The sequence below is a fragment of the Agrilus planipennis genome, unplaced genomic scaffold (genome assembly GCF_000699045.2).
Source record: "Agrilus planipennis isolate EAB-ADULT unplaced genomic scaffold, Apla_2.0 scaffold38, whole genome shotgun sequence".
NCBI lineage: Eukaryota > Metazoa > Arthropoda > Insecta > Coleoptera > Buprestidae > Agrilus > Agrilus planipennis.
The window spans coordinates 927,193-951,453 of NW_020438882.1; the positions used below are offsets into that span (position 1 = coordinate 927,193).

Genomic DNA, 24,261 nt, shown 5'->3' on the forward strand with positions numbered 1-24,261 from the left:
TTGTTATTTAAGAATTAAATGCCTTTTGACTTTGTTAAACATTTAAAGCAAAATTTTTGAATTTTTACAAAGTATGTAGTGTTTTTTTAAATGCCAGGCACATGCATTAAATTGATCTACATTTCAATTAGTCAGCTTTTGATCTAGCAATCCAAAACAGATTATATTCAATTTTTCTTTTTTACACTAAATAAAGAAAAAATTAATTAAATCAAATTAAATAAATCTTTGAGTTTCACAAGTCTTTTGAAAGATTGTTAAGTAATTGAACACTGTCAGCATGATGTGATGAGGTTAACTTTTTTAAACGTCATATTTATTGAGGTTGGTCTTTTTCTTGGCCGTTTTTTGTAATAAAAAAGTTTGTTGAATAATAAGTAATTATTTCTGTTAGTTTAATAAGTAGATAGAATATTTCAATTTAGGATATAGAAATGGCGTTAAATCCACAATATGAAGCTATAGGAAAGGGCTTCGTACAGCAATACTATGCGTTGTTTGATGATCCGGTGCAACGACCTAACCTGGTTAATATGTATAACGTAAGTGTTTATTATTTTTATTTTAAAGTGAATTATTTGAATTCTGTTCTATTCTATTTAGGTAGAAAGCTCGTTTATGACTTTTGAAGGTACCCAACTACAAGGTTCAGTTAAAATTATGGAAAAGTTATCGGTATGTTGTCATTTACACTGAAAGTATATTTAATTAATTTCAGTTTTTTAGAGCTTAACTTTTCAAAAAATTAATAGAATAATTACTGCCGTAGACTCTCAACCAATGTTTGATGGAGGTGTAATAATAAATGTACTAGGTCGATTACAGGTAAGCTATTCAAAACAGTTCTTTAAACAAATTGGTCAAAGTTTTGAACAAGATTTTACAATAAGGTCAGTGGTTTATTATGTCAACAAAAAACTATTTTTGAAATTTTATGTCCTACTAAATGGTACTTTTTCTGACTAGACGGATGAAGATCTACCTCAATCTTACATTCAAACATTTGTGTTGAAACCAATTGGTCAAAGTTTCTTTGTCCAACACGACATTTTCAGACTTGTTCTTCATGATACTGTTTAGCACAGTATGTATTAATTTAAAAATATGCATATATGTATTGATTTGCTTACTTTTTAATTTGCTGATCTAATACTCTTGGTTTTTGCACAGCTTAGTGTAGTTACCCAACTTTTTACCAATAACAATAGTTTTTAGGAAGCTATCTAAATATTTTATGCAATTTAATAATATTTTTACATGTATATCACACTAACTTCAAAAATAATCTTTATATTTTCTATTAAAAGTTCCCACATGTTATAAAACATTCATAAAAAGTTGGTGTAGTTAACACAATGATTGCAAGCAGGGGATATTTTTGCAAAAATATTTTTAAATTTATTTGACGATGTATTTATATTTCTATTTTTGTTATTCAATTGTGATGTCTGTAAATATTTCCTTTTTAGGCTGATGAAGATCCACCCCACGCATTTTCGCAAGTTTTCGTTTTGAAACCACTAGGAGCATCATTTTATGTCCAGCATGACATATTCAGATTGGGTATTCATGATTCTGCATAAACTTTTTATCGAAATATAATATTGCCATTAGAGATATAGTCCAATTCTGAAAAATAATAACTTTTCAATTTTCATAAGTCTCCTGAACGTTTTCATGGAAAATGAAAATGCGATTTCACTTTGTGCTTCTCATTTAAACCAAAATAAACATATTTTGTAAGATATCATTTTTTTCATTGCTTTATTGTAACGTTCATATTGGTACAATAATGTACTTTTAACATAGATGTTATTTTCTAACTTTAAGTGCACATTCAAACATTTAGTTTATTGATTAAACAGATCTTTGTATTAACTACAAATGCAAATATGAGCGAGGTTAATAACTTACAAATAAATAAACGACACACACGATAAATATAAAAAAGAATAAATAAAAAGAAACATGGCAGTGCAAAAATAATACATAAAAATTAAGTACTGCTTTGCAGTAATCAAACAAAAATATTCCAAAATATAATTTGGCGTATCCATCTTAGGTATAATCTAGGAAATATCTAATAAAATGATAAATAATAATCAGTCAAATAATGTAACATACAGTCTATGCTACAAGTTTTTTGTGTCTACTGTTTCTTTGTGAGATACGTAGACCTCTTAAGGTACTCATTGCCATAGCTCTATTGAAATGTCTCTGTGGCTTATTTTCAGCCATTTCATTCTCTGTCGCACCATCAAAAGACGACAAAATTACGAGAAGAACACCAAATACCTAAAAAGAGATGTTTGTTAGTTAATTTATCAGCAACTCTTTATATTCAAATCAAAGACAAGATAAAGATTTGACAAGTAAATATTGGTTTGTTGAGTGAAGTTAGTTTTTTTAAACTTTATAATGTCTATCATATATTAACACTTGAAAAAATAACAGAAGAATTGGTCGTGCTCAATAATTAAGAAAAATAAAGTATGAAGATGAATTTTTGAAAAGTGAAATCATCTTCACAGTTTTGTGAGCTAAAGTAATATTTTTTCAATTTGTTACTATAAAGAGATTTCATATGATCAGTAATGTTAAGAGTAAGAGCAAGAGCATATAACTGGATTATATCTCCAGGAAGAATTCACCATACAATAATGGCTTCTGCATTATACTGTTGTAAATAAATGAAAACGATAACCATCTAAATTAGGAAAGAAAAAAACTGTTAAATAAAAACCATGAATAGTGAAATAATAATTGGAAAATAATATGACTGATGAGTGGTTGTATATAACAATATAGATATATAAAAAGGCTGTTTTAATATTTCTTTATATGTTAATCAAATTTGAGATTAAGCATACCAAGCAAATGATGATAACCATGGTATACAAATGGATAGTAATTGTTGGATTACTTTCCATTTCTTTAAGTGCGATTTCAGCAGGTGTAAATCCTGGTTTTAAGTCCAGTGTGTGCTTTAAGTGAATTTGTGCCTCTTGATAATGTCCGTAGGCCTTGAAAATCTCTCCCAATGTGAAATATTGCTGCCATGCTGCCCCTTTATCAGGAGGCTGCATTTCAATTGACCGTCTTGTTAAATATATGGCATCGTCTAAATATTGCAGTGTAAAAAGAACCCTGGCAAGATTTAATAAAATTTCAGAATTATGTGGTGATACTGCAAGACCTCTACGAAAACATTCAATAGCTTTTTGAGTATCTCCCTTTAATCTCCAGAAATTTCCTATCTGATTATATATATGAACAGATTTTGGTTTCTGAAATTATTTTTTGATTGGTATCCTTTGCTTTGCACAAAATTCAATTAACTTACCTCTTTTCTAATTTTCTTTAGTCGTTGTTCTAAGGAATTAATATCAAAGTTTTTTTTGCTGCCTAATATAAGTGATAACTGAGGTTCCTGCACATTAGGATGACTCTGTCTATTTGCAATTCCTACTAAACTATCATAGTAAGTAAAATTCACAGGTTTGCCACAATCCAATGATTCATCCTCAACTTCTTTCTCTTTATATTTAACAGTTTTGAATGAAGTAGAATTTTGAGCATTAACGTTTTTACTGGAATATTAACGTTTAAAATTTATACAGTAATGTAAATGCATTAACTCACTTTTCAACAGCATTTTTGGTCTGAAATAAGTGACAGTCTGTGCAATAATAATCATCACCTTGCTTGACCCATGTCTGGTCATAATAAATAGTTGAAGTAATGATTTTGAAAATAGGATCATAATATGGTGAATTCTTTGAATTCTTCATTTCCTTAGTCAAGGATACAGTTGGAAGAAATGGGCTTGCTTCCACAATCTTATTTTTCTTCAGGTCCAGCTTCCACATCGTGGAAGTTTTTGAATTTAAGGAGCCAAAATGTAAAATAAATACGAAAAGTACAGATAAAATGCAATATTTACTTTCTAACATTCTTAATGCACTACTCTTACAAACATTGATATTTAAATAACTTCATTGCAAAATACGTATGAACAATTGCAGAATTGGAATTATTGCAATTATTTAAAAGTATTTATTTATTTATTTTCTTAAAATAATGTGAGGTTAAGAATAATTAAATGTAGGGTAGTGAATAATGGTAGAACGATATGTGGTAGAAGAGCAAGGGTTGAATTGTCGAATGGAAAGGGAGGTAGTGGAAGATATAGGGGGCCACCTCGGTCTCGCGGAAGACCATTTCATCCTGACGATCGATGCTATGAATGTGGAGACAGAGGCCATTATGCCCGTGACTGCCATAAATACAGAAGGAGACGCAGGTAAAAGTTAGCTGGAAATGTTTGATAAATTTTTTATTTTTATTTTGCTGTTTCTGTTGGACGATACATATGCTTTGTGCAACTGGATCCAAAGGTTTTTCTAACTTTGTAACTCATCTTAATACTATGCAATTGCATTTATTTATATAAAACTACTTATTTTTCTTGATTTATTAAAACATTTTAATTGCATTCAAAGATTTTACCCATCGGATTATTTAGTGGTAAATTTTTAATNTAGATACCAATGATCATCCAATTAACGATATGCAAGTGACCAATCACAAAATACCACATATTCTCTATAGTAAACACGCAAAATCCGAAAATGAATATGGAATAATCTAGAATCATATCAAGTAGTGAAGTTGATTTGTGATTATTAAAAATTGCATCATGCTTGTATCAGAAAGTCAATACCGGTGTTTTATTATCGTTCTCAAGAAAATATTTGTGTAGTTCTTTAATAGCACTTTAAGTGTAAAATATTTCTGTCTGTCATGGTCAGCATTGTTTTACAGTCTAAATATTACGCAGTTTTAAGAACTTAAACTCACAAAATTCCTATCGAATTTCAATATCTGAAAACGATTTGCATTTATTACAACATAAAATGAGTGTTATATCGGGGGTACTTAATTACATTCCAACGGCGCGTTTTGAAATTTTGGATATAAATCAAAATGAAATTTCCTCTGCAAAGGGAAAGAAGAGAAGACTCGACCATTTAACATGGGAAGAAAAACTACAACGCAAGTACGTATAGTGGACTTGTTTAAAAGAAGTATTTGTAATTTCTAAAGTAAATTTGTAATTTTTTCTCATAACATTAAATGATTTGTAGATGTGTACTTCCTGCACTTTCTTACTTTTGTTTTGTTAATTAGCTGATTCATTAACTGTGCTGTTTCCTCTTATACAGAAAATTGAAAAATAGGGTTGCTGCCCAAACTTCAAGGGATAGAAAGAAAGCCAAAATTGATCAGATGGAAAAGACCATTGAAGAACTGTTTAAGAAGAATGAGAAGTTAATAGCAGAATGCAGTGACCTTAAACAACTAAATCACAAATTGATGAATGAAAATGCATCATTACGCAAAGAACTACAGGCAGAATGTAAAAATTATGGCCAAAATGGTTCTGTTGGGTTTGAAGCTCAGAAAGGATCTGCAGAATCCCTCCCTCTGCCGCAGGGTCTGAAGCAAAAATACCCAGTAGAAACATTGAATCCACAAATACTAGTGACAGTACTATGGAAGACTGTTTTGGCTTGCCTTCTTTACCAGACTTGCTCAACGAGCTCGACAATGATGTTGACATTGAATCCCTCGAAAAACTCACTCAAAGCCTCCTACAAGATATCGCAGCAGATTTGGAAGCAGCTTCTCAAAAGACAAATAATGAAGTATGTATTTCTTAAAATGTTTGCAAATATAAAATGTAATTAGGTTTCCTATTTGCAAAAATGATATTTACAATAATAACAAACTTGTTTCAGGAATCAGTTGCTCTTCAAGAATACAAGGTCAACAAAAGAGTGGTGGGGTCCACATCAGAAAATGTGGAATCCAGTGGATGTGAAAGTGTAGTTGTTTCTGATAAGAAGCTGGAAGATGAAATCGCACCATTTCTATTGTTACATCACAACTACTCTGCCAAACCAGACACTGAGCCATTGAAAAAGATACAAAATCAAAAATTAAAAGAAAGTTACTCCCGACGATTATATCAAAGAAAGAAAGATAAAAAAGAAATTGATAAGAAATCAAAATTCAAAGTCATTCAGCCAAAAATTGTTAGTGATTCTCAAAAATCATTAGATTCGAAATTGAAAGAACCAGAGGAGGTATATGGATCCCTTGAGGGAAACTCTGATAGTATTATGATTGTTATGGAGAATAAGAAATTAAATGAGGCTGTTAGTGAATTAGTCAGTTCAGACACTGAAATTTCAAGTAATGAAGATTTAAACAGTGTATCAGATGCATTTGAACTTACAAATAGAATGAGTTTGTTAGAGGTACCTGACAATAACAAATCAAAATATGTACATTCTCCATCATCTAATTTATCTGATTATGGTTATGAATCATCAGCATCACCTCAGTCTTTTGAAGAAAATGATTTTTCCTCTTGGGATAACAGTGTTTCAGAATTGTTTCCAACATTAATGTAAGGGTTAAAAACATCATAAATAATGTTAGATGTAAGCATTACTTATTAAGTTTAAATTATTTTTATATTTTGTACAGTATGTGTATTTACAATAAAAATGTGTGCGATATTTTGTTTATTTATTTTTATTACTGTCACAGTTTAAGTCAATTGAAGAATATTTGACCTTACTTTAAGCAAAAGTATTTATTTATTAATTTACCAATGTTATGTGGAACTTTCCATAAGTATATTTACTTCAAAAACTGCTGTCCACATTATCATATAATCTTACCAGCTTTCGAATTTCCCACAAATACTAATGCGTAGATAACCTAAAGAATAGACAAGTATAGATGGTCCAGTATGTTTCCGTTTTTGCGCATTATCATAAGCAGAATTGGTTGCATAGTGTGAGTCATAAACTAATAAGTTTAAAATTGTTAATGCAGTTGTTTATTTTTTTTAATTATTATACGTGGGTTTTTGACTGAAAACAAAATGTGCTGAAAAGCTGTTTACGAGAACTTTTATAGTTAATTAATTATACAGTAATGAAATGAGAAAAATCGGTGAATTAAATAGTCTTTTTTCTGATTGCCGTCGACCTTAACATGGAAGTCCTGTACCTTAATAAGGAAATATTCGCCATATAGGTGAGTTCCTATAAGAAAATTAAAATAAGGAAACTTGAAAAATTTTAATAGAATCGCGTGTGAGTCTAGAAGTAATAGTCCTTTAATGATTTTAAAATAAATTACAGTAATCGTGGTTTATTTTTGGGTTATAAATAATGTAAACAACTAGGCTTACGAAATAAATACAAAGTAATGTACCTAGTTAATCGTAATTAAATGGCCTAATTACATCTTAATTATATATTCGAAATAACAATCCGCTTTTGGCCGTTTCTACAAACTTTTCCCATATTCCCATATTTTACAAATTACCTAATCTCTGTAAAATTAGTCTATAATTTGATATGTAATTATAATCCTAAAATTTGAAAGTCGTAGATCAAACTGTAGTTTTTGCGACAAATTTTGAAGTTTCATTAAAGGTGCCTGAAAACAGTAGAAGTTTTTTTAAAATCAGAAACTATAATACATAGTTATTAATGTTAGACTTGAACTTTTCTATAGTTCAGAAGAATCGGAAAACCTATTTAATATTTTTTTTAACGTATGATTAATAAAATAAGAAAACTATACTAATGTAATATTATGAAGAGGTGTTTCAATTTTCTTCATTGAAAAGTTGATATTTCTAGAAAGATATTGGGATATAGGTACATAGTTATAACCCAGGTGAGCAGCAATAAAAAATAAAGAAAATTTGAATATTATTTTCTTTTTTCGCTTCCTACCTGAAAATCATTAGTAGTTGTTAATTGGGTGTATAGGAGCTAACTCGGAAATTGAAAATCCATTTATAAAACTGTATTTTTCTAAGGGTGATTAACTTGACTGTTTTTTTCTTTTATTTATTTGATAAATTCTAATGAAACCAAATTTTATTGCGGGTGAAACAGTGGAGGCCAGCTAATGTAAAATAAACACGCAAAAGAAAAGGTTTTTATTAAAAAAAATATGAAAACATTTTAAAGGAACTGATATTCGGCCACAGTTTCGGGTATAAAACCCTCGTTGCCATCTTTTTTTCTTACCCAAAGCCAATTTTTAACAGGTTGCCTCAGTAATGAAACAACATCTCCCCTGCGCACATTAATTGTGTCTATATTATCACTATTATAATCCGACGATATCACCAGCAAGGTATGTCTTTGAACGGCACTTTGATAATTGTTACGATTATAAAGTCCGGTGGCTTTCAAATAAAGTTTGTCAAAATCCTTTTCACTACAAGCACTGTAAACACTGCGACTTCCTGACCGACCCCTGTATGTATCCAGTTCCGTATCGGTAAGATTTCCACATGGTTTAGGGAAAATGTCAGTAACATTTTCCCAAAGAGGAAGGGAAGAATTATCTTTAGGTGGAATTATACCTGTAAAAATGTAACAATGAGAATTTCATAGTGATATTTGTATTCGTTAACTTTCATTACAACCAGTAGGTATGGTTTTTAATAGAAATTTAGAATTGAGACCTTAAACAACTAAATCACAAATTGATGAATGAAAATGCATCATTACGCAAAGAACTACAGGCAGAATGTAAAAATTGTGGCCAAAATGGTTCTGTTGGGTTTGAAGCTCAGAAAGGATCTGCAGAATCCCTCCCTCTGCCGCAGGGTCTGAAGCAAAAATACCCAGTAGAAACATTGAATCCACAAATACTAGTGACAGTACTATGGAAGACTGTTTTGGCTTGCCTTCTTTACCAGACTTGCTCAACGAGCTCGACAATGATGTTGACATTGAATCCCTCGAAAAACTCACTCAAAGNAATATATAAAAAATGATAAAAAAAAACGAGCTACTACTAGAACAAAACTGGATCATAAATTTTGTTAAAAGAGAATTAGACACACATGTATTCTTACAATCGGCCAGGTCTTTTGATATCGTACGTTATAACCGTGAGTCCATAATAAGCGCGTGCGTTATAAGTGACTTTTACCGTAAAGTTGTCAACGTTTTATGAGGCATTTAAATTGAAATATTTTCAGTATTTCAGCTGTTCACGTTTTAACTGCGAACAGCTGAGGATAATTAATTTTCAAATCGGCAAGGTAAGATTACAGTCGTAAATTCAAACAATTCTGTTTTCTGCTAATTTATATTCTGCTAATGTTTGTAATTCAATAAAAATCCGGTAAGCGGTCAGATTTAAAGGCATTATTTAAATTTATTTTGTTTTCCACTTCATAGTCGGGTAATTAGACTATTTTATGGGAAAATATTCCCAACTGAAAGGAATAGAAACTACATGGTGGGTCTTTGACTTCCATTTCGAACCATAACAATTTTTCTGCGGTAGTGAAGGTATATGATGACATTTTTTAGACATTCCGAGTGTTAATTTAATTCATAATTAAAGCCGAATGTGTAGCTACATCTACTTATAAATATTAGGATATTTATTTTTCATGCCGAAAAAGAATATGCAAATTTGTAGATCGTATTTATCCGTGAGGTTTATGTCAAGTTGAGTTTAATAAAAAATAAAAGCCATTAATTTACGAGAAATTTTTCTTTTACCACATTTCAGAATAATTATGAAAAATATGTATAAATTACTCATTAAGTTTTTGGAAGGTTTCTTAGATTTTTTACAAAATTGTAAACGAGTGGATAGTTTAATTTTTAATGTCTTTTAACGACGACTGTAACTAATCGGCTATATTTTAATTTCATCACTGTATTTTGTGACAGCAATAATATTGCTAAATTAAAGTCTGAAGGTGGTTGAATAAACAGAAACGTAACAAAAAACATAAAGTTGTTTAATTATTTGACCGCCACCCATAAGGCAAAAATATTAAAAGTAAATTAAAGTCGTTACCTAAGGGCAAGCAATCAGCATAGGTAACGTACCCTTCCACGGCATGTGGGGTTTGAACATAAAGCCAGTTTTCATTTTTAAATACTGCATTCACCACCATCCCTAAGGGAAGCTGTATTTCGGCTTGAAAACCACCTGCTCTAGTGTGATAAAGGATACTTTGAAATGCTAATACTACCGGTATATTTGCAGGCTTTTCAATCGTAGCCTAAAAAATAAAACAAATAATTGTTAGTTGGTGCCTTTTCCAATTTCAGTTGATCTACTGCAGGATTTTATAGAAATTGCTAGACTTCATCAAGATAATTTAGGCTAATAAAACCAACAAATTTTCAAAAGAGAAAAGGTAATTAGGTCATACAGCAATTTCGCAGTTATATTATTTAATTTTATTTCTGGTATTATTTAAATCAGTTTACTAAAAATAATAATCTCTAAATTTTACATTTGTTTGAGTAAATTGAATATTGGTTGAGTAATTTTGAATTAAATCTTTACATGGGTTAAAATTTCTTTAAACGGTGGGTAAATATTGACATACAAAATTTCAAGGATATTTTTCTTTCTTAATATGTTTGTATGTAGCTATTTGAAAAGCAGCTGTTTTTGGGTATTAATTTACTGTGCAAATGTTAGAAAAAATGTTATTTACATTTGCTAAAAAGTCATCCACGTCTTCTATTTCATATCCGAATTCCTTTCGAAAATGAAAGAGATCGCTGTTGAGAGGTTTCGATTTTTTGATTTTGTACAGCCTTTTCTCTCTTCTCTCGGGATAGAGCGATGGTTCAGATCTAGTTCTTGCTGGAGGGCGGCAGGTGTTCGGGATTTTAACATCGGCTACATGTTTGTTGTTTAATTTACTTTCTTTCAGTCGACAATTATGTTTCCCCAACGTTTTGACTGACATGTTATTTCTTTCATCAGTGATAACGGTTTTTTTATCTACATCGTTTCTACAAGTCAGATTGATTGGTTTCTTCCTCGTCTTGTACTGGAACTTTATCGGTTCCTGAGGATTCGGGTTTTGCGTGATTCTTTGGTTTCGCAGCACCCATATGATGGGCAACTTGATACCTGATAGTTTTTTACCCAATCCAGACTGTTTTTGACCCATATCACATTTTTATATTACAGAATAATTGGCACGTTATCTTTCTTGTAAATATGAAAAGTAATAACACACTGAATTATGGTTACTGAAATAAAATGAAATTTATAGAATTTATATAGGCCTTTTACATTTTTACCTCCAAATTATACTGTAATATCAAGTTATTAACTGTTTATACACCTAAACGATTGACGATAACAATTTTCTCTTGTTTGGTAAGAAGCAATCGACAGCCGCGCGTCACTTGCCTGAGCGTGAGCGGCTGTGCAATTTTGTCAGCAGGCAAAATCAGGGAAATCAGCCTAATCAACTACATAATCCTTTAAAATTAACGATTCACTTTGAATTAATATTGTAAGAAAACTAGACAAAGTTACAATCCGAAGCCGGCGCTGGGCGTGGATTGACAACACATAAACGTAAATATATTCTATCACACTTCCTCTAATCTAACAAATACAAATAATACATGAATAAAAAAATGCATAAGAAATAAAACACGGATGCTGATAAATAGCAGCTGGTTGAATGTGGCGTTGCAATGTCGTATTATCCTGCCTGATACTACCAGAGCCGGACTGATTCTTTCTAATACCTTTTTTCTCGAAAACGGTGGGCTTTCAGATCACCAAATATTTACTTAATTTTTTGCTTTTTAGTGCCCTAACACCTCCTGCAAGCTTGTTACTTATTTCAGAAACTGACATATGATTTCTTAGTATTTTAGTATTTTGTTGCATAAAATTCCATTCATACGCTTAAGGGTAAATTTCGGTTTCGATTTCTCACGGAGTTATATCGCGCTTAGATCATGGTTCTGGCATACGATTATTGTAATTTGATTCGGCAAATACGGCAAGCTCATAATATAAATCAAATAGGTATTGGACGTGAACAAGTCAACAAGTGGGTGGATTTTCTTAATAACCCACATGTTGAAAATCTGAAGATCTTCGGCACTAAATGCGGGACACTTTGATAACTACCTTCGAAAGGTTTCTTACTTTATGAAACAAGAAGAAAGAAAGAACGAAGGAGAAACCCGCGATGGAAACAGTAATTATAGACCAGTAAGGAACGTACCATAAAATGTTTAGGATGAAGCAGAGATTGATAGGCAGTTTTTGGACGATAAATATTTATAAATCGATTTTTAGAAACGCTTTTGTTAAATCAGAATTTATATAAAATTAGAAAAAGAGTAAACAAAAAGTATCTGCAAGAGGGAAGGATGTCTACAGATAATACACCATCAATATTACATAAAGTACTCAAAATTAGTTAATTAGTCAAATAAAAATTAACCAAGTGCAAATGACTGTTTATCTGTCAAGGTTTTACATGAATTATAATAATTTGCAATTGCGTTTTTCTTCTTTATTATGCTCGTTGAGTTAAATGTTAGTAGAGTGTACAATGATCTCCTTAATACAATAATTTTCTTTCCAAAATTCGAATTTTAAAATATTCAAAGAATGTTCAGCCAAGAAACTGTTTATTAAAAAATCTAAAGGAAAATTGCGATATTATAATTTTGTGGAAATTAGGAGCGTGTTACAGGAACTGCATAATTATATGTTAAATAATATAATTATTTATAATGTTTCGATCTGGCTGTTTCTTTTAAGTCTTTTTTATCGGTTTTAATTACGAAGGATGTGATTATCTTCGTTCTGTCTCCATAATTTCTGATGCTGTAAATCATATATGTTGTCAATTAGAACGTATCAACCAACAAAACAACTGACTAAAGAAAATGTCTTTATCAATCAAAAAAACGTTAAAGGTACTAATACAGGTACATATAATTTTCAAACTTACCATCATTATGTGGGAAAACATTTTCAACCGTTAATCTGTTTTTTTTTCCTGTTTTAAAGTTGTTACCTTTCGCCAGTTGGAAAAAAACAATATTTTGAAAAATGAATTTAACTGTTCTTCTTAATGTGTTCCAAGCACTTATTGTTATGTTCTTAAAACACTTTAGACACTAAACTGAATATTACAGCCGGTTCATGGTTTGACTTTGATGTTTACGGGAAATAGACAATTTGTTTTAGTGTGTATGGTCGGTTTTGTGGTCAATTATTTTTACGCATGGAAAGATGCGTCACTCGTGGAAAACGTTCACGTTTGAACCGCGAGGATTCAACTAACCGAATGAGTGAAGAGATATCAGGATTCGCATAACAATATCACTCACTCCACTTCGACAACTAACTAACAACATAATATCTTGCCAGAATGTTGCCCGCTGTATCTTCCGTATATTACTTACTGGTTTTAAATAAATCTGTTGTTTATATTTTTTAAGAATTAATTTTATTGCGACTTGTGATTAAAAAGTTGCTATTGAATGTTTCAACATCGCTCTAGTGTCTAGCTTCTAGAATAAGCTTCTTTTGACTTATTTTTAGTTGCAAACATTAAAAAACGGACAGACGGACACACGAGTGATCCTATAAGGATGGATATACGGAATCCTAATCCGAGAAACATTGTAGTTGAAAAAAAACCTGAGCTTTGAGCGTCACCCTTATCTTTTTTTGGAGAAATGTTTTTTTTTGGACCTCGATAAAAATTTTCAAAAACATCGGACTCCATCTAAAATTACTTGTAGACCTTCTTGTTGTTATTTTACCTCCAAATCTGCGTCTATTACGTACTCTAATGGCTACATATACAAACTTTATTGAAGATGTTAGATTTTATTTTATTTCATTATTTTCTTTCGAACTGTTAGCTCGCAAACTCTATAGATATAAATAAAAAGGCTTTTAATTAAACAATTACACTGTTTTAACGGTTGCTTTAATTCTAAATAAATAATCTAATATATGTTTCTACATTTCATTATTAACCCAAATAACTTGATATTCAAATAAAGACCTCATTCTTTAGATCTTATCGAAGATAACCAATTACAAGTTATCTGTAATAATATTATAAGTACCTACCTATCGTATAAACGTTTCGAGAACAAATTTACTTGTAATTGCTTTAAGAGTAAAGTGCAAGAATTATTTTTCTATAGAACGACCCTACATGGTTTGAATTCTATGAAGAATGTGAGCTGCTATTTGGCTTAATGGTTGCAATTGTTAACGTTCTTTTAGATCTTCTGATACCGGTGTTCACAAACTGGATGTAATCATTGTTTTTGTCGGTATAAAAATAAATGAAATTGCTAGATGTAGTTACGCGGCTGCAGTAATTAGTTTTGTTTTTGTACTGATTTAGCAAGAATCTGAATCCTCAAACGCTTTCGGTAGTTTTGTTAATGTCTTTCAATAAATAAAGGAAGAATATTGTTCTCAGACAACGTTACGACTAAAGTGGTCACTTATGATACCTAAACTACTCTATAAGGAGGTATATATAATGTGCTTTTTAAGGATTCAAATGGGCAAGGTGTCTCCAATTTGTCAATCCCTTGCAATTCATAGTTCACTACATTTTTTAAATAAAAGTCTTAAAGGTACCTCAATTAATATATGTACTATGTATATATGTACTATTCCATATAAAGAGTCAGTAAAAGTGTGTTAATAAGAAGAAATCATTTCTATGCTTGTAAACGGTTAATTTATAAATTCTAAAAAGGTTGTTAAAGGTGTATGTTTGGAGGACGGCGTTTTAGGGGTGCGAAACATGGACAGTGGGCGTGGCGGAAAAGAAAAGGTTAGAAGCTTTTGAAATGTGGTGTTACAGGCGAATGATGAGGATAACGTGGGTAGAAAAGGTTAGAAATGAAGAGGTATCAGAAAGAATAGAACAGAGGACTCTTTGGAAGTCAATAAAAAATAGGCGAGATAGGTTGGTAGGACACCTTCTCAGGCATGAAGGTTTAGTCAGAAACATATTAGAGGTAGAAACAGGAGTTAGGAGGGGTAGAGATGGACCTAGGTTAGATTACTGTTCGCAAATAGTTAAGGATGTGGGTTATTCTAGTTTTAGGGAAATGCGAAGATAAGCTCAGAATAGGAAAGAGTAGAAGTGCGTATCCAACCAATCTTAAGACTGACGACCTTATGATGATGATGATGATGAAAGGTGTGTTAGTTGAATTCCGACGCTTGTTCAGAACTTTACGGAATGTCATAGAGTTTTTCTGGAAGCCCTACTTTTTTAGGATTCAAGAATGCTTTAGAATTTTCTAGAATATTTGAGAAAATATAATGATAACTAATTTTTCTTGGTCCAAGAAAAGTTTTCTGAAAAAACCTATAAGAAAAAATGAATCAATTGGATGTCTAGAATTGGTAGTTCATCTGTGTCCAATTCTTTATATAAACCACCCTGTCAACAGCATTAGTTGGAAGGCAATATATTTTACTGATATTCAATTAGTTAACTTCTTATTTAGTCCTTTGGGGTTCGTTATAGCAACATTATTTACGCTGCAGGTACCTAGTTTTATCCTTCCACGTATAGCTATCCTCTGTGTGAACCCATTGGTGGTGTTCGAACGTGATCTCGAAGTGATAAAATATAGAGCAAGTCAACTGATATTTAATCAGCTTGATTAGCGGTTGTCTCAAGACATTCTCATTAATAACTGTGCAAAGTGACGAATATAAATCCTGTAACTTTTCTTGGAGACTTTCTAAATCGATTTGAATATAGATGTGTTTGATTTTAACGACTAGTTGCAACTAGACGCTAATTTGTTCTTGTTTGCTACTTGGCATTCCTTGTTCGTAATAATTACAGGTAACGCGTCCAAAGCAACAATAATAAACTGTTATTAAGAGAATTACATCTGGATTTTTATAATTGACGGAAACGCTCTTCGATCTTGTTGCTGCGGTTTCACGATTGATCGATTCTTTTTGTTGTTGTTTTTTTTTTGTCTAAAATCTACAAGCGAATACAACCAACCATGACGAGACATTCTGCTAGTTATTAGGAACTTTTTGTTTTATACCAAATAGCATTAGGAACGGTTCGTATTCGACAAGATGAGGATTAAATTTTTAAAAGGTACTACTGTAATTTTTATTGAAGAAAATGGTAAGGATATTAAGTAATTTAAAAATAAGGTAAGTACAAATAGAATGCGCATGTCTCCATAATTTCTGATGCTGTAAATCATATATGTTGTCAATTAGAACGTATCAACCAACAAAACAACTGACTAAAGAAAATGTCTTTATCAATCAAAAAAACGTTAAAGGTACTAATACAGGTACATATAATTTTCAAACTTACCATCATTATGTGGGAAAACATTTTCAACCGTTAATCTGTTTTTTTTTCCTGTTTTAAAGTTGTTACCTTTCGCCAGTTGGAAAAAAACAATATTTTGAAAAATGAATTTAACTGTTCTTCTTAATGTGTTCCAAGCACTTATTGTTATGTTCTTAAAACACTTTAGACACTAAACTGAATATTACAGCCGGTTCATGGTTTGACTTTGATGTTTACGGGAAATAGACAATTTGTTTTAGTGTGTATGGTCGGTTTTGTGGTCAATTATTTTTACGCATGGAAAGATGCGTCACTCGTGGAAAACGTTCACGTTTGAACCGCGAGGATTCAACTAACCGAATGAGTGAAGAGATATCAGGATTCGCATAACAATATCACTCACTCCACTTCGACAACTAACTAACAACATAATATCTTGCCAGAATGTTGCCCGCTGTATCTTCCGTATATTACTTACTGGTTTTAAATAAATCTGTTGTTTATATTTTTTAAGAATTAATTTTATTGCGACTTGTGATTAAAAAGTTGCTATTGAATGTTTCAACATCGCTCTAGTGTCTAGCTTCTAGAATAAGCTTCTTTTGACTTATTTTTAGTTGCAAACATTAAAAAACGGACAGACGGACACACGAGTGATCCTATAAGGATGGATATACGGAATCCTAATCCGAGAAACATTGTAGTTGAAAAAAAACCTGAGCTTTGAGCGTCACCCTTATCTTTTTTTGGAGAAATGTTTTTTTTTGGACCTCGATAAAAATTTTCAAAAACATCGGACTCCATCTAAAATTACTTGTAGACCTTCTTGTTGTTATTTTACCTCCAAATCTGCGTCTATTACGTACTCTAATGGCTACATATACAAACTTTATTGAAGATGTTAGATTTTATTTTATTTCATTATTTTCTTTCGAACTGTTAGCTCGCAAACTCTATAGATATAAATAAAAAGGCTTTTAATTAAACAATTACACTGTTTTAACGGTTGCTTTAATTCTAAATAAATAATCTAATATATGTTTCTACATTTCATTATTAACCCAAATAACTTGATATTCAAATAAAGACCTCATTCTTTAGATCTTATCGAAGATAACCAATTACAAGTTATCTGTAATAATATTATAAGTACCTACCTATCGTATAAACGTTTCGAGAACAAATTTACTTGTAATTGCTTTAAGAGTAAAGTGCAAGAATTATTTTTCTATAGAACGACCCTACATGGTTTGAATTCTATGAAGAATGTGAGCTGCTATTTGGCTTAATGGTTGCAATTGTTAACGTTCTTTTAGATCTTCTGATACCGGTGTTCACAAACTGGATGTAATCATTGTTTTTGTCGGTATAAAAATAAATGAAATTGCTAGATGTAGTTACGCGGCTGCAGTAATTAGTTTTGTTTTTGTACTGATTTAGCAAGAATCTGAATCCTCAAACGCTTTCGGTAGTTTTGTTAATGTCTTTCAATAAATAAAGGAAGAATATTGTTCTCAGACAACGTTACGACTAAAGTGGTCACTTATGATACCTAAACTACTCTATAAGGAGGTATATATAATGTGCTTTTTAAGGATTCAAATGGGCAAGGTGTCTCCAATTTGTCAATCCCTTGCAATTCATAGTTCACTACATTTTTTAAATAAAAGTCTTAAAGGTACCTCAATTAATATATGTACTATGTATATATGTACTATTCCATATAAAGAGTCAGTAAAAGTGTGTTAATAAGAAGAAATCATTTCTATGCTTGTAAACGGTTAATTTATAAATTCTAAAAAGGTTGTTAAAGGTGTATGTTTGGAGGACGGCGTTTTAGGGGTGCGAAACATGGACAGTGGGCGTGGCGGAAAAGAAAAGGTTAGAAGCTTTTGAAATGTGGTGTTACAGGCGAATGATGAGGATAACGTGGGTAGAAAAGGTTAGAAATGAAGAGGTATCAGAAAGAATAGAACAGAGGACTCTTTGNCAATATCAGGAAAACTAAATAATTTTTACTCTAATCATCGTTTCTTTCTTCAACTTATATGGCTTTGTAAGACGAAACAATATCAAATGGTGTCTTAATAAAAATTTTTGAAAGTTTTTGTACATACGGAATTTAATGTAGTTTCCACTAAAGATGTCATTCGTAGTTACTGACGAAACGACTGGTTCTAAGTTTTAATCGTTCATTTCGATTACAACTCATCACCCCAATTCTTAATTTTACTATGAATTCCAGTTTGCTTAAAAATTGAACTCGTCAATTTTGTTCTTTTAAATAAATATTCATAAATACATACCTACATATTTTGTGAAATTTACGTTTGTTGCTTTATGCAGTCAGAGAGATAAAACACCTTCATATTTCTTTTAATTCATACTGTTATAATAATTAATTCAAGGGATAGTTTCTAAACGAATTTTAAAAATGCGACAGGTTTTTTTATGGAGCGCGCCCCTGACTACATGATTAGTCAATATTGTAGATTTCTGACAAGAACACAAAAGAATAAGATAAGAGGATTATAATTTTTTCTACTTTATCACACGAATTTTATTTTACAATTATGCATTTTTTGTACTCATTATTTCTTTTTTTTTACTCATATCTGCTTTTTTACACATAGTACACATTTTCTTATTACTTCAACATAATTTCTCTTCACTCTTTTGAATTTTGAAGCAAAGTCGACATTTAACTTTGATAGCTATTATCTTTTTTCGTAAAATTAATCTCATTTTGCTAAAAGCATCGAGATTGAAATGGTCTTATTTTTATCACGCTTTTTCAACTATCAACTAATTTTCGACATTTATGTGCCTTAAAACTTTTAATTATTTTGATTCTTATTAACAATCATCCGTCCTTGCTATGTATAGAATTTTTTTAAATGCAATGGATATTTTAAATTAACTTGCTCTTAGTTTCATATGTTCTTTTTTGTCACAAGGGCATCCCTTGACATGTAACTTTCAATTTGTATTCATTTTAATCCTTTACAATAGATTTACAGGATCAATTAATTATCGTTTTTTTGTATGTTTTAATTATTAAACGTATGCAGATCATTATAATTAATCAAATTAATCATTATCTCTAATCATTATTATAGATCTCTATTGGTCCCTCCTTACTGCGGTCTGTTTCTAGATTTTACACTATTCATTTATGCCCATAGTCCAAATGCATCATTGAAAATTTTTTTTGTTCTTTTTGATCAAATTATGTTATTGTACCTAGCTCCTTTAACTTTATAGCAAAAAATTACGTAAAATGTTCTTGTACTTTATTTTCAACATTATTTCTGTGAGTATATCACATTTTGACCAGTGACTGTTTTTTCTACTGAAATTAACGTTGTCGGTATAGTTTGGATAATTAAAATTGCTCGTAAAGAAACATTTAGAAATTCTTGGCTTTTCTCACAGACAGAGGGGTCGAAATTGCTCACGCTCGTCACGCCCCTTGCACGCACTTAAGCCGAGACATGAAGATTGAGATTTTTACACCCACGACCGAGATCAACTATATACGCGGGACAGACGGTGCAATTGGAATTCCGTTGAATTCACTTAATGACCTTCTTAAATAGATAGGTACGCTAGAATTTTTGTTTTCATTGTCAATAAAAGTACTTTGGGACATGTTGTATAGCAATATAGCAAAACATATCTAAGAATCATAATAAACGATGTTTGGCAGGGCAGTTGATATAATAAAATTCAGACAAAAATATAAAAAAAAAAGAAATAAAAGTTCGTGTTATTTTGATGAGAAAAGCATCATAATCCGAAATGCCTTTTCTTTTGCGTAATTTAATGTTCGGTCGCGCCCTTATCATTCAAGGGACGCTGGGCTAAAGAATATAACTTAGCAAAAAACAGGCACCCAGATACATATTGTAGTAGCTTATTTATCTTTTGGTAATTAGATATAATTAATTATCTTAAGTTAAATAAATCTGAAAATATATTATANTTTGCGAATAGTAATCTAATCTAGGTCTACGTCTACCCCGCCTAACACCCGTTTCTGCCTCTAATATGTCTCTGACTAGACCTTCATGCCTAAGAAGGTGTCCTACCAATCTATCTCGCCTATTTATTATACACTTCCATAGAGTCCTCTGTTCCCCTATTCTTTCTAATATTTCTTCATTTCTAACCTTCTCCATCCACGGTATCCGCATTATTTGCCTGTAACACCACATTTTGAACGCTTCTAACCTATTCTTTTCCGCTGCGCCCACTCTCCATAATTCGCACCCGTACAGCGCCGCGCTCCAAACATACACCTTCAACAGCCTTTTTCTAATTTATAAATTAAGAAGAAATAAAAAGAAAATTAGAAGTGACTGCGCTATCCTCTGCTTTATATCCCTACTACTCCTTTCGTCCTGATTTATCTGACTTCCTAGATACTTAAAATAGGCCATTTCTTCTAATTCTTGTCTCCTATCTTTATATTCGCTATTTCGCTATTTTTTCATCCCTTGCATACCAGTATTTTTGTTTTACTCTTATTTGTTTTCATACAATACTGTTTTGTCAGTACCGCATCCATTTCATTTAAAGCTATCTCTAACTCCTCCTTGCTAGATGTTAATACTGCTATATCATCTGCAAATCTAAGTATACTAATCTTTTGCCCCTGTATATCTATCCCTACAGTTGTACTGTCTTTAATGATGTTGATCGCGTCTTCGATGTAAAGATTAAAAAGTAGCGGTAACAGTGTGCATCCCTGTCTGACTCCCTTCCTAATGTTTTTTATGTGGACCTTTAACGCCTCTATTTTCCAAATTTTGGCATTTTTATTTATATATGTATGTCTATCTGAAATTTTATGCTTCTTTTGATTAAATAGATTGTAAATGTTGCGAAGCGTCAGTAAACTCAATTTGCTATTCAGACGTAATTTCCATAAATATTTCTGTTTCTTATGGTATTGATACCTACTGAAAAAACTGGTACAGAGAAAGCGTAAATTGTGCGTTTCGTATTTTGTGCTAACTAAAATAAATTAGAAGGTTTAGTTGAAAACATCATCATCACCTTGCTAATAAGTTAATGGACTACATAATGTAAACAGCTGAAATTATGCAAAATTACATTCATTTATAATAAGCACTAACATCATAAAAACGTTAGAGAAAATGTCGCTGTTTATTAAATCGTGTGTACGTAAGAGTTAAATTGTCTTTGTATTAACGGGGACATTATGCGGCTATCATTAAAAAAGATGAATTTGTAAAATGCCCATAATTAACCCTGCTCGGAGCTGTAGAGGATTCCTAGGATTTGATAATTAGCGTCAGCTGCTATAGAAACGCACCAACAACAATATTAATTTATTTAATAACATAAACTGCTTATTAGCGAAAGGTTAAGAACTTTAAAACTAACACGCTTGAATAAAGTCGGAAATAATCTTGTAGTACTTTTAATTTCTTCGTGTTTTTTTAATTAACTTAGACTGATTTGCAAATAATGCACTTTTATCAATTTTATTTTGGTCCAAATTAATATGAATACTGTAAAATTATCAACAATTTGCATTTACGTCGCTATACTCGCTAATCCAAATAAATAATGGCAACAACCCTTTAAACTCACTTATACTATCGAAAATACAAAATAATCTACGTCCAAAAATTTGTGAATCGGGGCTGGCAGATATATAAATGTGGCAGAATTGTAACACTGAAATTAGATATTAATTTATTTTTGCAACTTAATTCCTAAAATTTATCAACATGATAATTAAATCGACCTTGACCTTCTTCAGAAACCCCTCCCCTCTATAGTCACTCGCTATTATAAAGTCGCGAGTTTAGACAAGTTAGTGAGCTGCATTGAAGACAGCTCACCAACTAGCATAGCTTACCCTAGACTTGAAAAGGGGCAATTTAGAACAGAACCCACTGTAGGGATTTAAATGGTGGATCATCCCTTTTGAAAACTTTAACACAAAATAATTTAGACGAAACATAAATGGGAAACAAAAGGATTATTAGAAATTTTTGCAACAACACCCAGGTCGAGGTTAATTAAAAGTTATTGTCATTAATTTTCTGTTTAAAAATTGCAATGTTTGAAGGCTTTAACTACTAATAAAATAATTACATTTGTAAAATGGCGGAAGAATTATCAAAAGCTATTTTGCAATTTAATTTGTATTGCATAAAATGTTACTAAATGTAAACAGGTAGTTATTATCATTAACAACATTAAGCATAGCCGTTTGAATAGAGGATGCTTCTTCTTAAGCACCTATTAGAAAAGATATACGGCTAATTTCGATTTTAAAATAATTATTTATGCTTTTATGGAGTCATACATTTCACTTAAAAAGGTCGTTTAAATTCTGAATATCCTAATGCGCATTTAATACACGCCATAAGAACACACTGTTGTAAATTAAACTTCTGATAACCGTTTTTTAATTGTATGTACCGTTTATTATTGAGTCGTGATGTAAAACTGTTTGAATTATTTAATTATGTAGGAAATACGGTGAAAATGTTTTTGAGAAACTCAGATTCTACATAATTTTCTAACAGATCGAATACAGGTGAAATGCATTTCCTTTAATATATCAATTGTTTGCGGAATATGGACACATTCAAGGGATTCAAAATTATTTAATCAACTTTTTAATTATAATGTGATTTACGACCTACCCTGAAAATAACCATTTTTAATCGACGAAAAAAAGGATGAGGTTCTCAAGTCTTGTTTTTTGTCTTTCTTTTTTTTATACCACACATAACATTTGGTCATCCTTTTTTTATTGGAAAGAGTATACCCCGAAGTCGATCTGATATAAATTTGGAAAAAAAATTCCAACCCTAAGGGTAGGAAAACATGGGATGATTGTTGATTGTTGTACACCCACTGATTGTAATGTATGACCACGCATAACTTTTGACAGAGTAGTCCGATTTTGATAATTCTTTTTTTATTGGAAAGGGTATACCCCGAAGTTAGTCCCATATAAATTTGAAAAAAAAATCCAACCCTAAGGCTAGGAAAACAAGGGACGATTGTTGATTGTAGTTCACTCACTGATTGTAATGTATGAACACGCATATATTTTGACAGAACAGTCCGATTTTGCTAATTCTTTTTTTATTGGAAAGGGTATACCCCGAAGTTGGCCCTATATAAATTTGGAAAAAAATCAAACCCTAGGGGTAGGAAAACAGGGGATGATTTATGGTAGGAAAATAATAGTAGTAATTAGTAGATTATAGCTACAAAAAAATTAAACCGCCGATAAAACTGAAAAACAAAAAATAATAAACCTTTATTTTATTAACTTTAATAACTAAGTTCTTCAACTAATATAAGTCTACCTAAGTAATTTTGAGTCGGCGCTAAACAATCAACAAACAAAGATCTCTAAATTACCTTAATTTTGTAATTGATATTGATATTGTTATGTATGATCTGCCGGACTTGGATGAGTGTTCATTTTTGAATTTCGAATTATAATTTTATTGTTTTTATGTCGGGTCCTCAGGTGTGGCCGTACACTTTGAAATTTGGGACAACTGTGCAATAAATACAAAACAAAATGGTTAAAGCAATTAACATATTCGGAATTTTAAATATTTTTTCTCGCGGGTGTTTTCTTTCAAGTATCATAATGTTCGGTGATTGCGGGCGGCGGTGGCGGTGGATCTTTTGGATCCCACGCCGAAGGGGCGTTCGGATCTGTAATCAAATGCGCTAAGGAGGGGCACACGGTGGGAAAAGGCAGCCGTACAGACGAAGTCCGGGACCGTGATATTGGGGCCCTCGTCTATACACGCACGTATTTATACATGTAGTTAAGGTAACCCGTTGCAATTTCAGGCAATTTTGTTCGCAAAAGTACCGACAGCTAAAGTTATACTGGCGATCATTGTTGTAGTAATAATAAAAATCGTGCAAACGCAGTGGTAATTTTTGTGTCGAAAGATTTTGGGTTATAGGGCAATGCACGTAACGTCCATGGGATATACAACAATAAAGTACCATAT

At 31.4% G+C, this 24,261-nt stretch overlaps 4 protein-coding genes across 11 annotated transcripts; 2 read left to right on the forward strand and 2 right to left on the reverse strand.

Annotated features, from left to right (window-relative positions):
• The first annotated feature begins 290 nt into the window (after positions 1-290).
• On the forward strand, positions 291-1,745 carry LOC108732221 (probable nuclear transport factor 2). Of its 3 annotated transcripts, none has more exons than XM_018462907.2 (5): positions 291-542; positions 604-675; positions 727-825; positions 967-1,074; positions 1,470-1,745. In XM_018462907.2, the coding sequence occupies exons 1-5, from the start codon at positions 435-437 to the stop codon at positions 1,581-1,583; spliced, it is 501 nt and encodes a 166-aa protein (XP_018318409.1). In that variant the 5' UTR covers positions 291-434; the 3' UTR covers positions 1,584-1,745. The 3 variants fall into 3 exon arrangements, with proteins under 3 accessions (XP_018318409.1, XP_018318407.1, XP_018318408.1); XM_018462905.2 differs by having other exon boundaries at positions 293-542; positions 967-1,084; positions 1,470-1,562; XM_018462906.2 differs by lacking the exon at positions 967-1,074 and having other exon boundaries at positions 293-542.
• On the reverse strand, positions 1,741-4,100 carry LOC108732220 (tetratricopeptide repeat protein 17-like). The gene is made up of 4 exons (XM_018462904.2): positions 3,643-4,100; positions 3,344-3,590; positions 2,871-3,287; positions 1,741-2,295 (listed from the first exon to the last, which is right to left on the reverse strand). Exons 1-4 carry the CDS (start codon positions 3,951-3,953, stop codon positions 2,128-2,130), a joined length of 1,143 nt encoding a protein of 380 aa, XP_018318406.1. The 5' UTR covers positions 3,954-4,100; the 3' UTR covers positions 1,741-2,127.
• Positions 4,101-4,596: 496 nt separating this feature from the next.
• Positions 4,597-6,587, forward strand: LOC108745220 (X-box-binding protein 1). 2 transcript variants are annotated; one of them, XM_025981534.1, is made up of 3 exons: positions 4,597-5,059; positions 5,226-5,708; positions 5,802-6,036. In XM_025981534.1, the coding sequence occupies exons 1-3, from the start codon at positions 4,917-4,919 to the stop codon at positions 5,890-5,892; spliced, it is 717 nt and encodes a 238-aa protein (XP_025837319.1). In that variant the 5' UTR covers positions 4,597-4,916; the 3' UTR covers positions 5,893-6,036. The 2 variants fall into 2 exon arrangements, with proteins under 2 accessions (XP_025837319.1, XP_018336858.2); XM_018481356.2 differs by lacking the exon at positions 4,597-5,059 and having other exon boundaries at positions 5,372-5,708; positions 5,802-6,587.
• A 1,179-nt stretch (positions 6,588-7,766) lies between these two features.
• LOC108745219 lies at positions 7,767-16,575 on the reverse strand. 5 transcript variants are annotated; one of them, XM_025981532.1, is made up of 4 exons: positions 16,250-16,575; positions 10,577-11,123; positions 9,925-10,132; positions 7,767-8,464 (listed from the first exon to the last, which is right to left on the reverse strand). In XM_025981532.1, the coding sequence occupies exons 2-4, from the start codon at positions 11,039-11,041 to the stop codon at positions 8,058-8,060; spliced, it is 1,080 nt and encodes a 359-aa protein (XP_025837317.1). In that variant the 5' UTR covers positions 11,042-11,123; positions 16,250-16,575; the 3' UTR covers positions 7,767-8,057. The 5 variants fall into 5 exon arrangements, with proteins under 5 accessions (XP_025837317.1, XP_018336856.1, XP_018336855.1 ...); XM_018481354.1 differs by lacking the exon at positions 16,250-16,575 and adding an exon at positions 12,860-13,185 and having other exon boundaries at positions 10,577-11,082; XM_018481353.1 differs by lacking the exon at positions 16,250-16,575 and adding an exon at positions 12,860-13,185.
• Between the last annotated feature and the right edge of the window lie 7,686 nt (positions 16,576-24,261).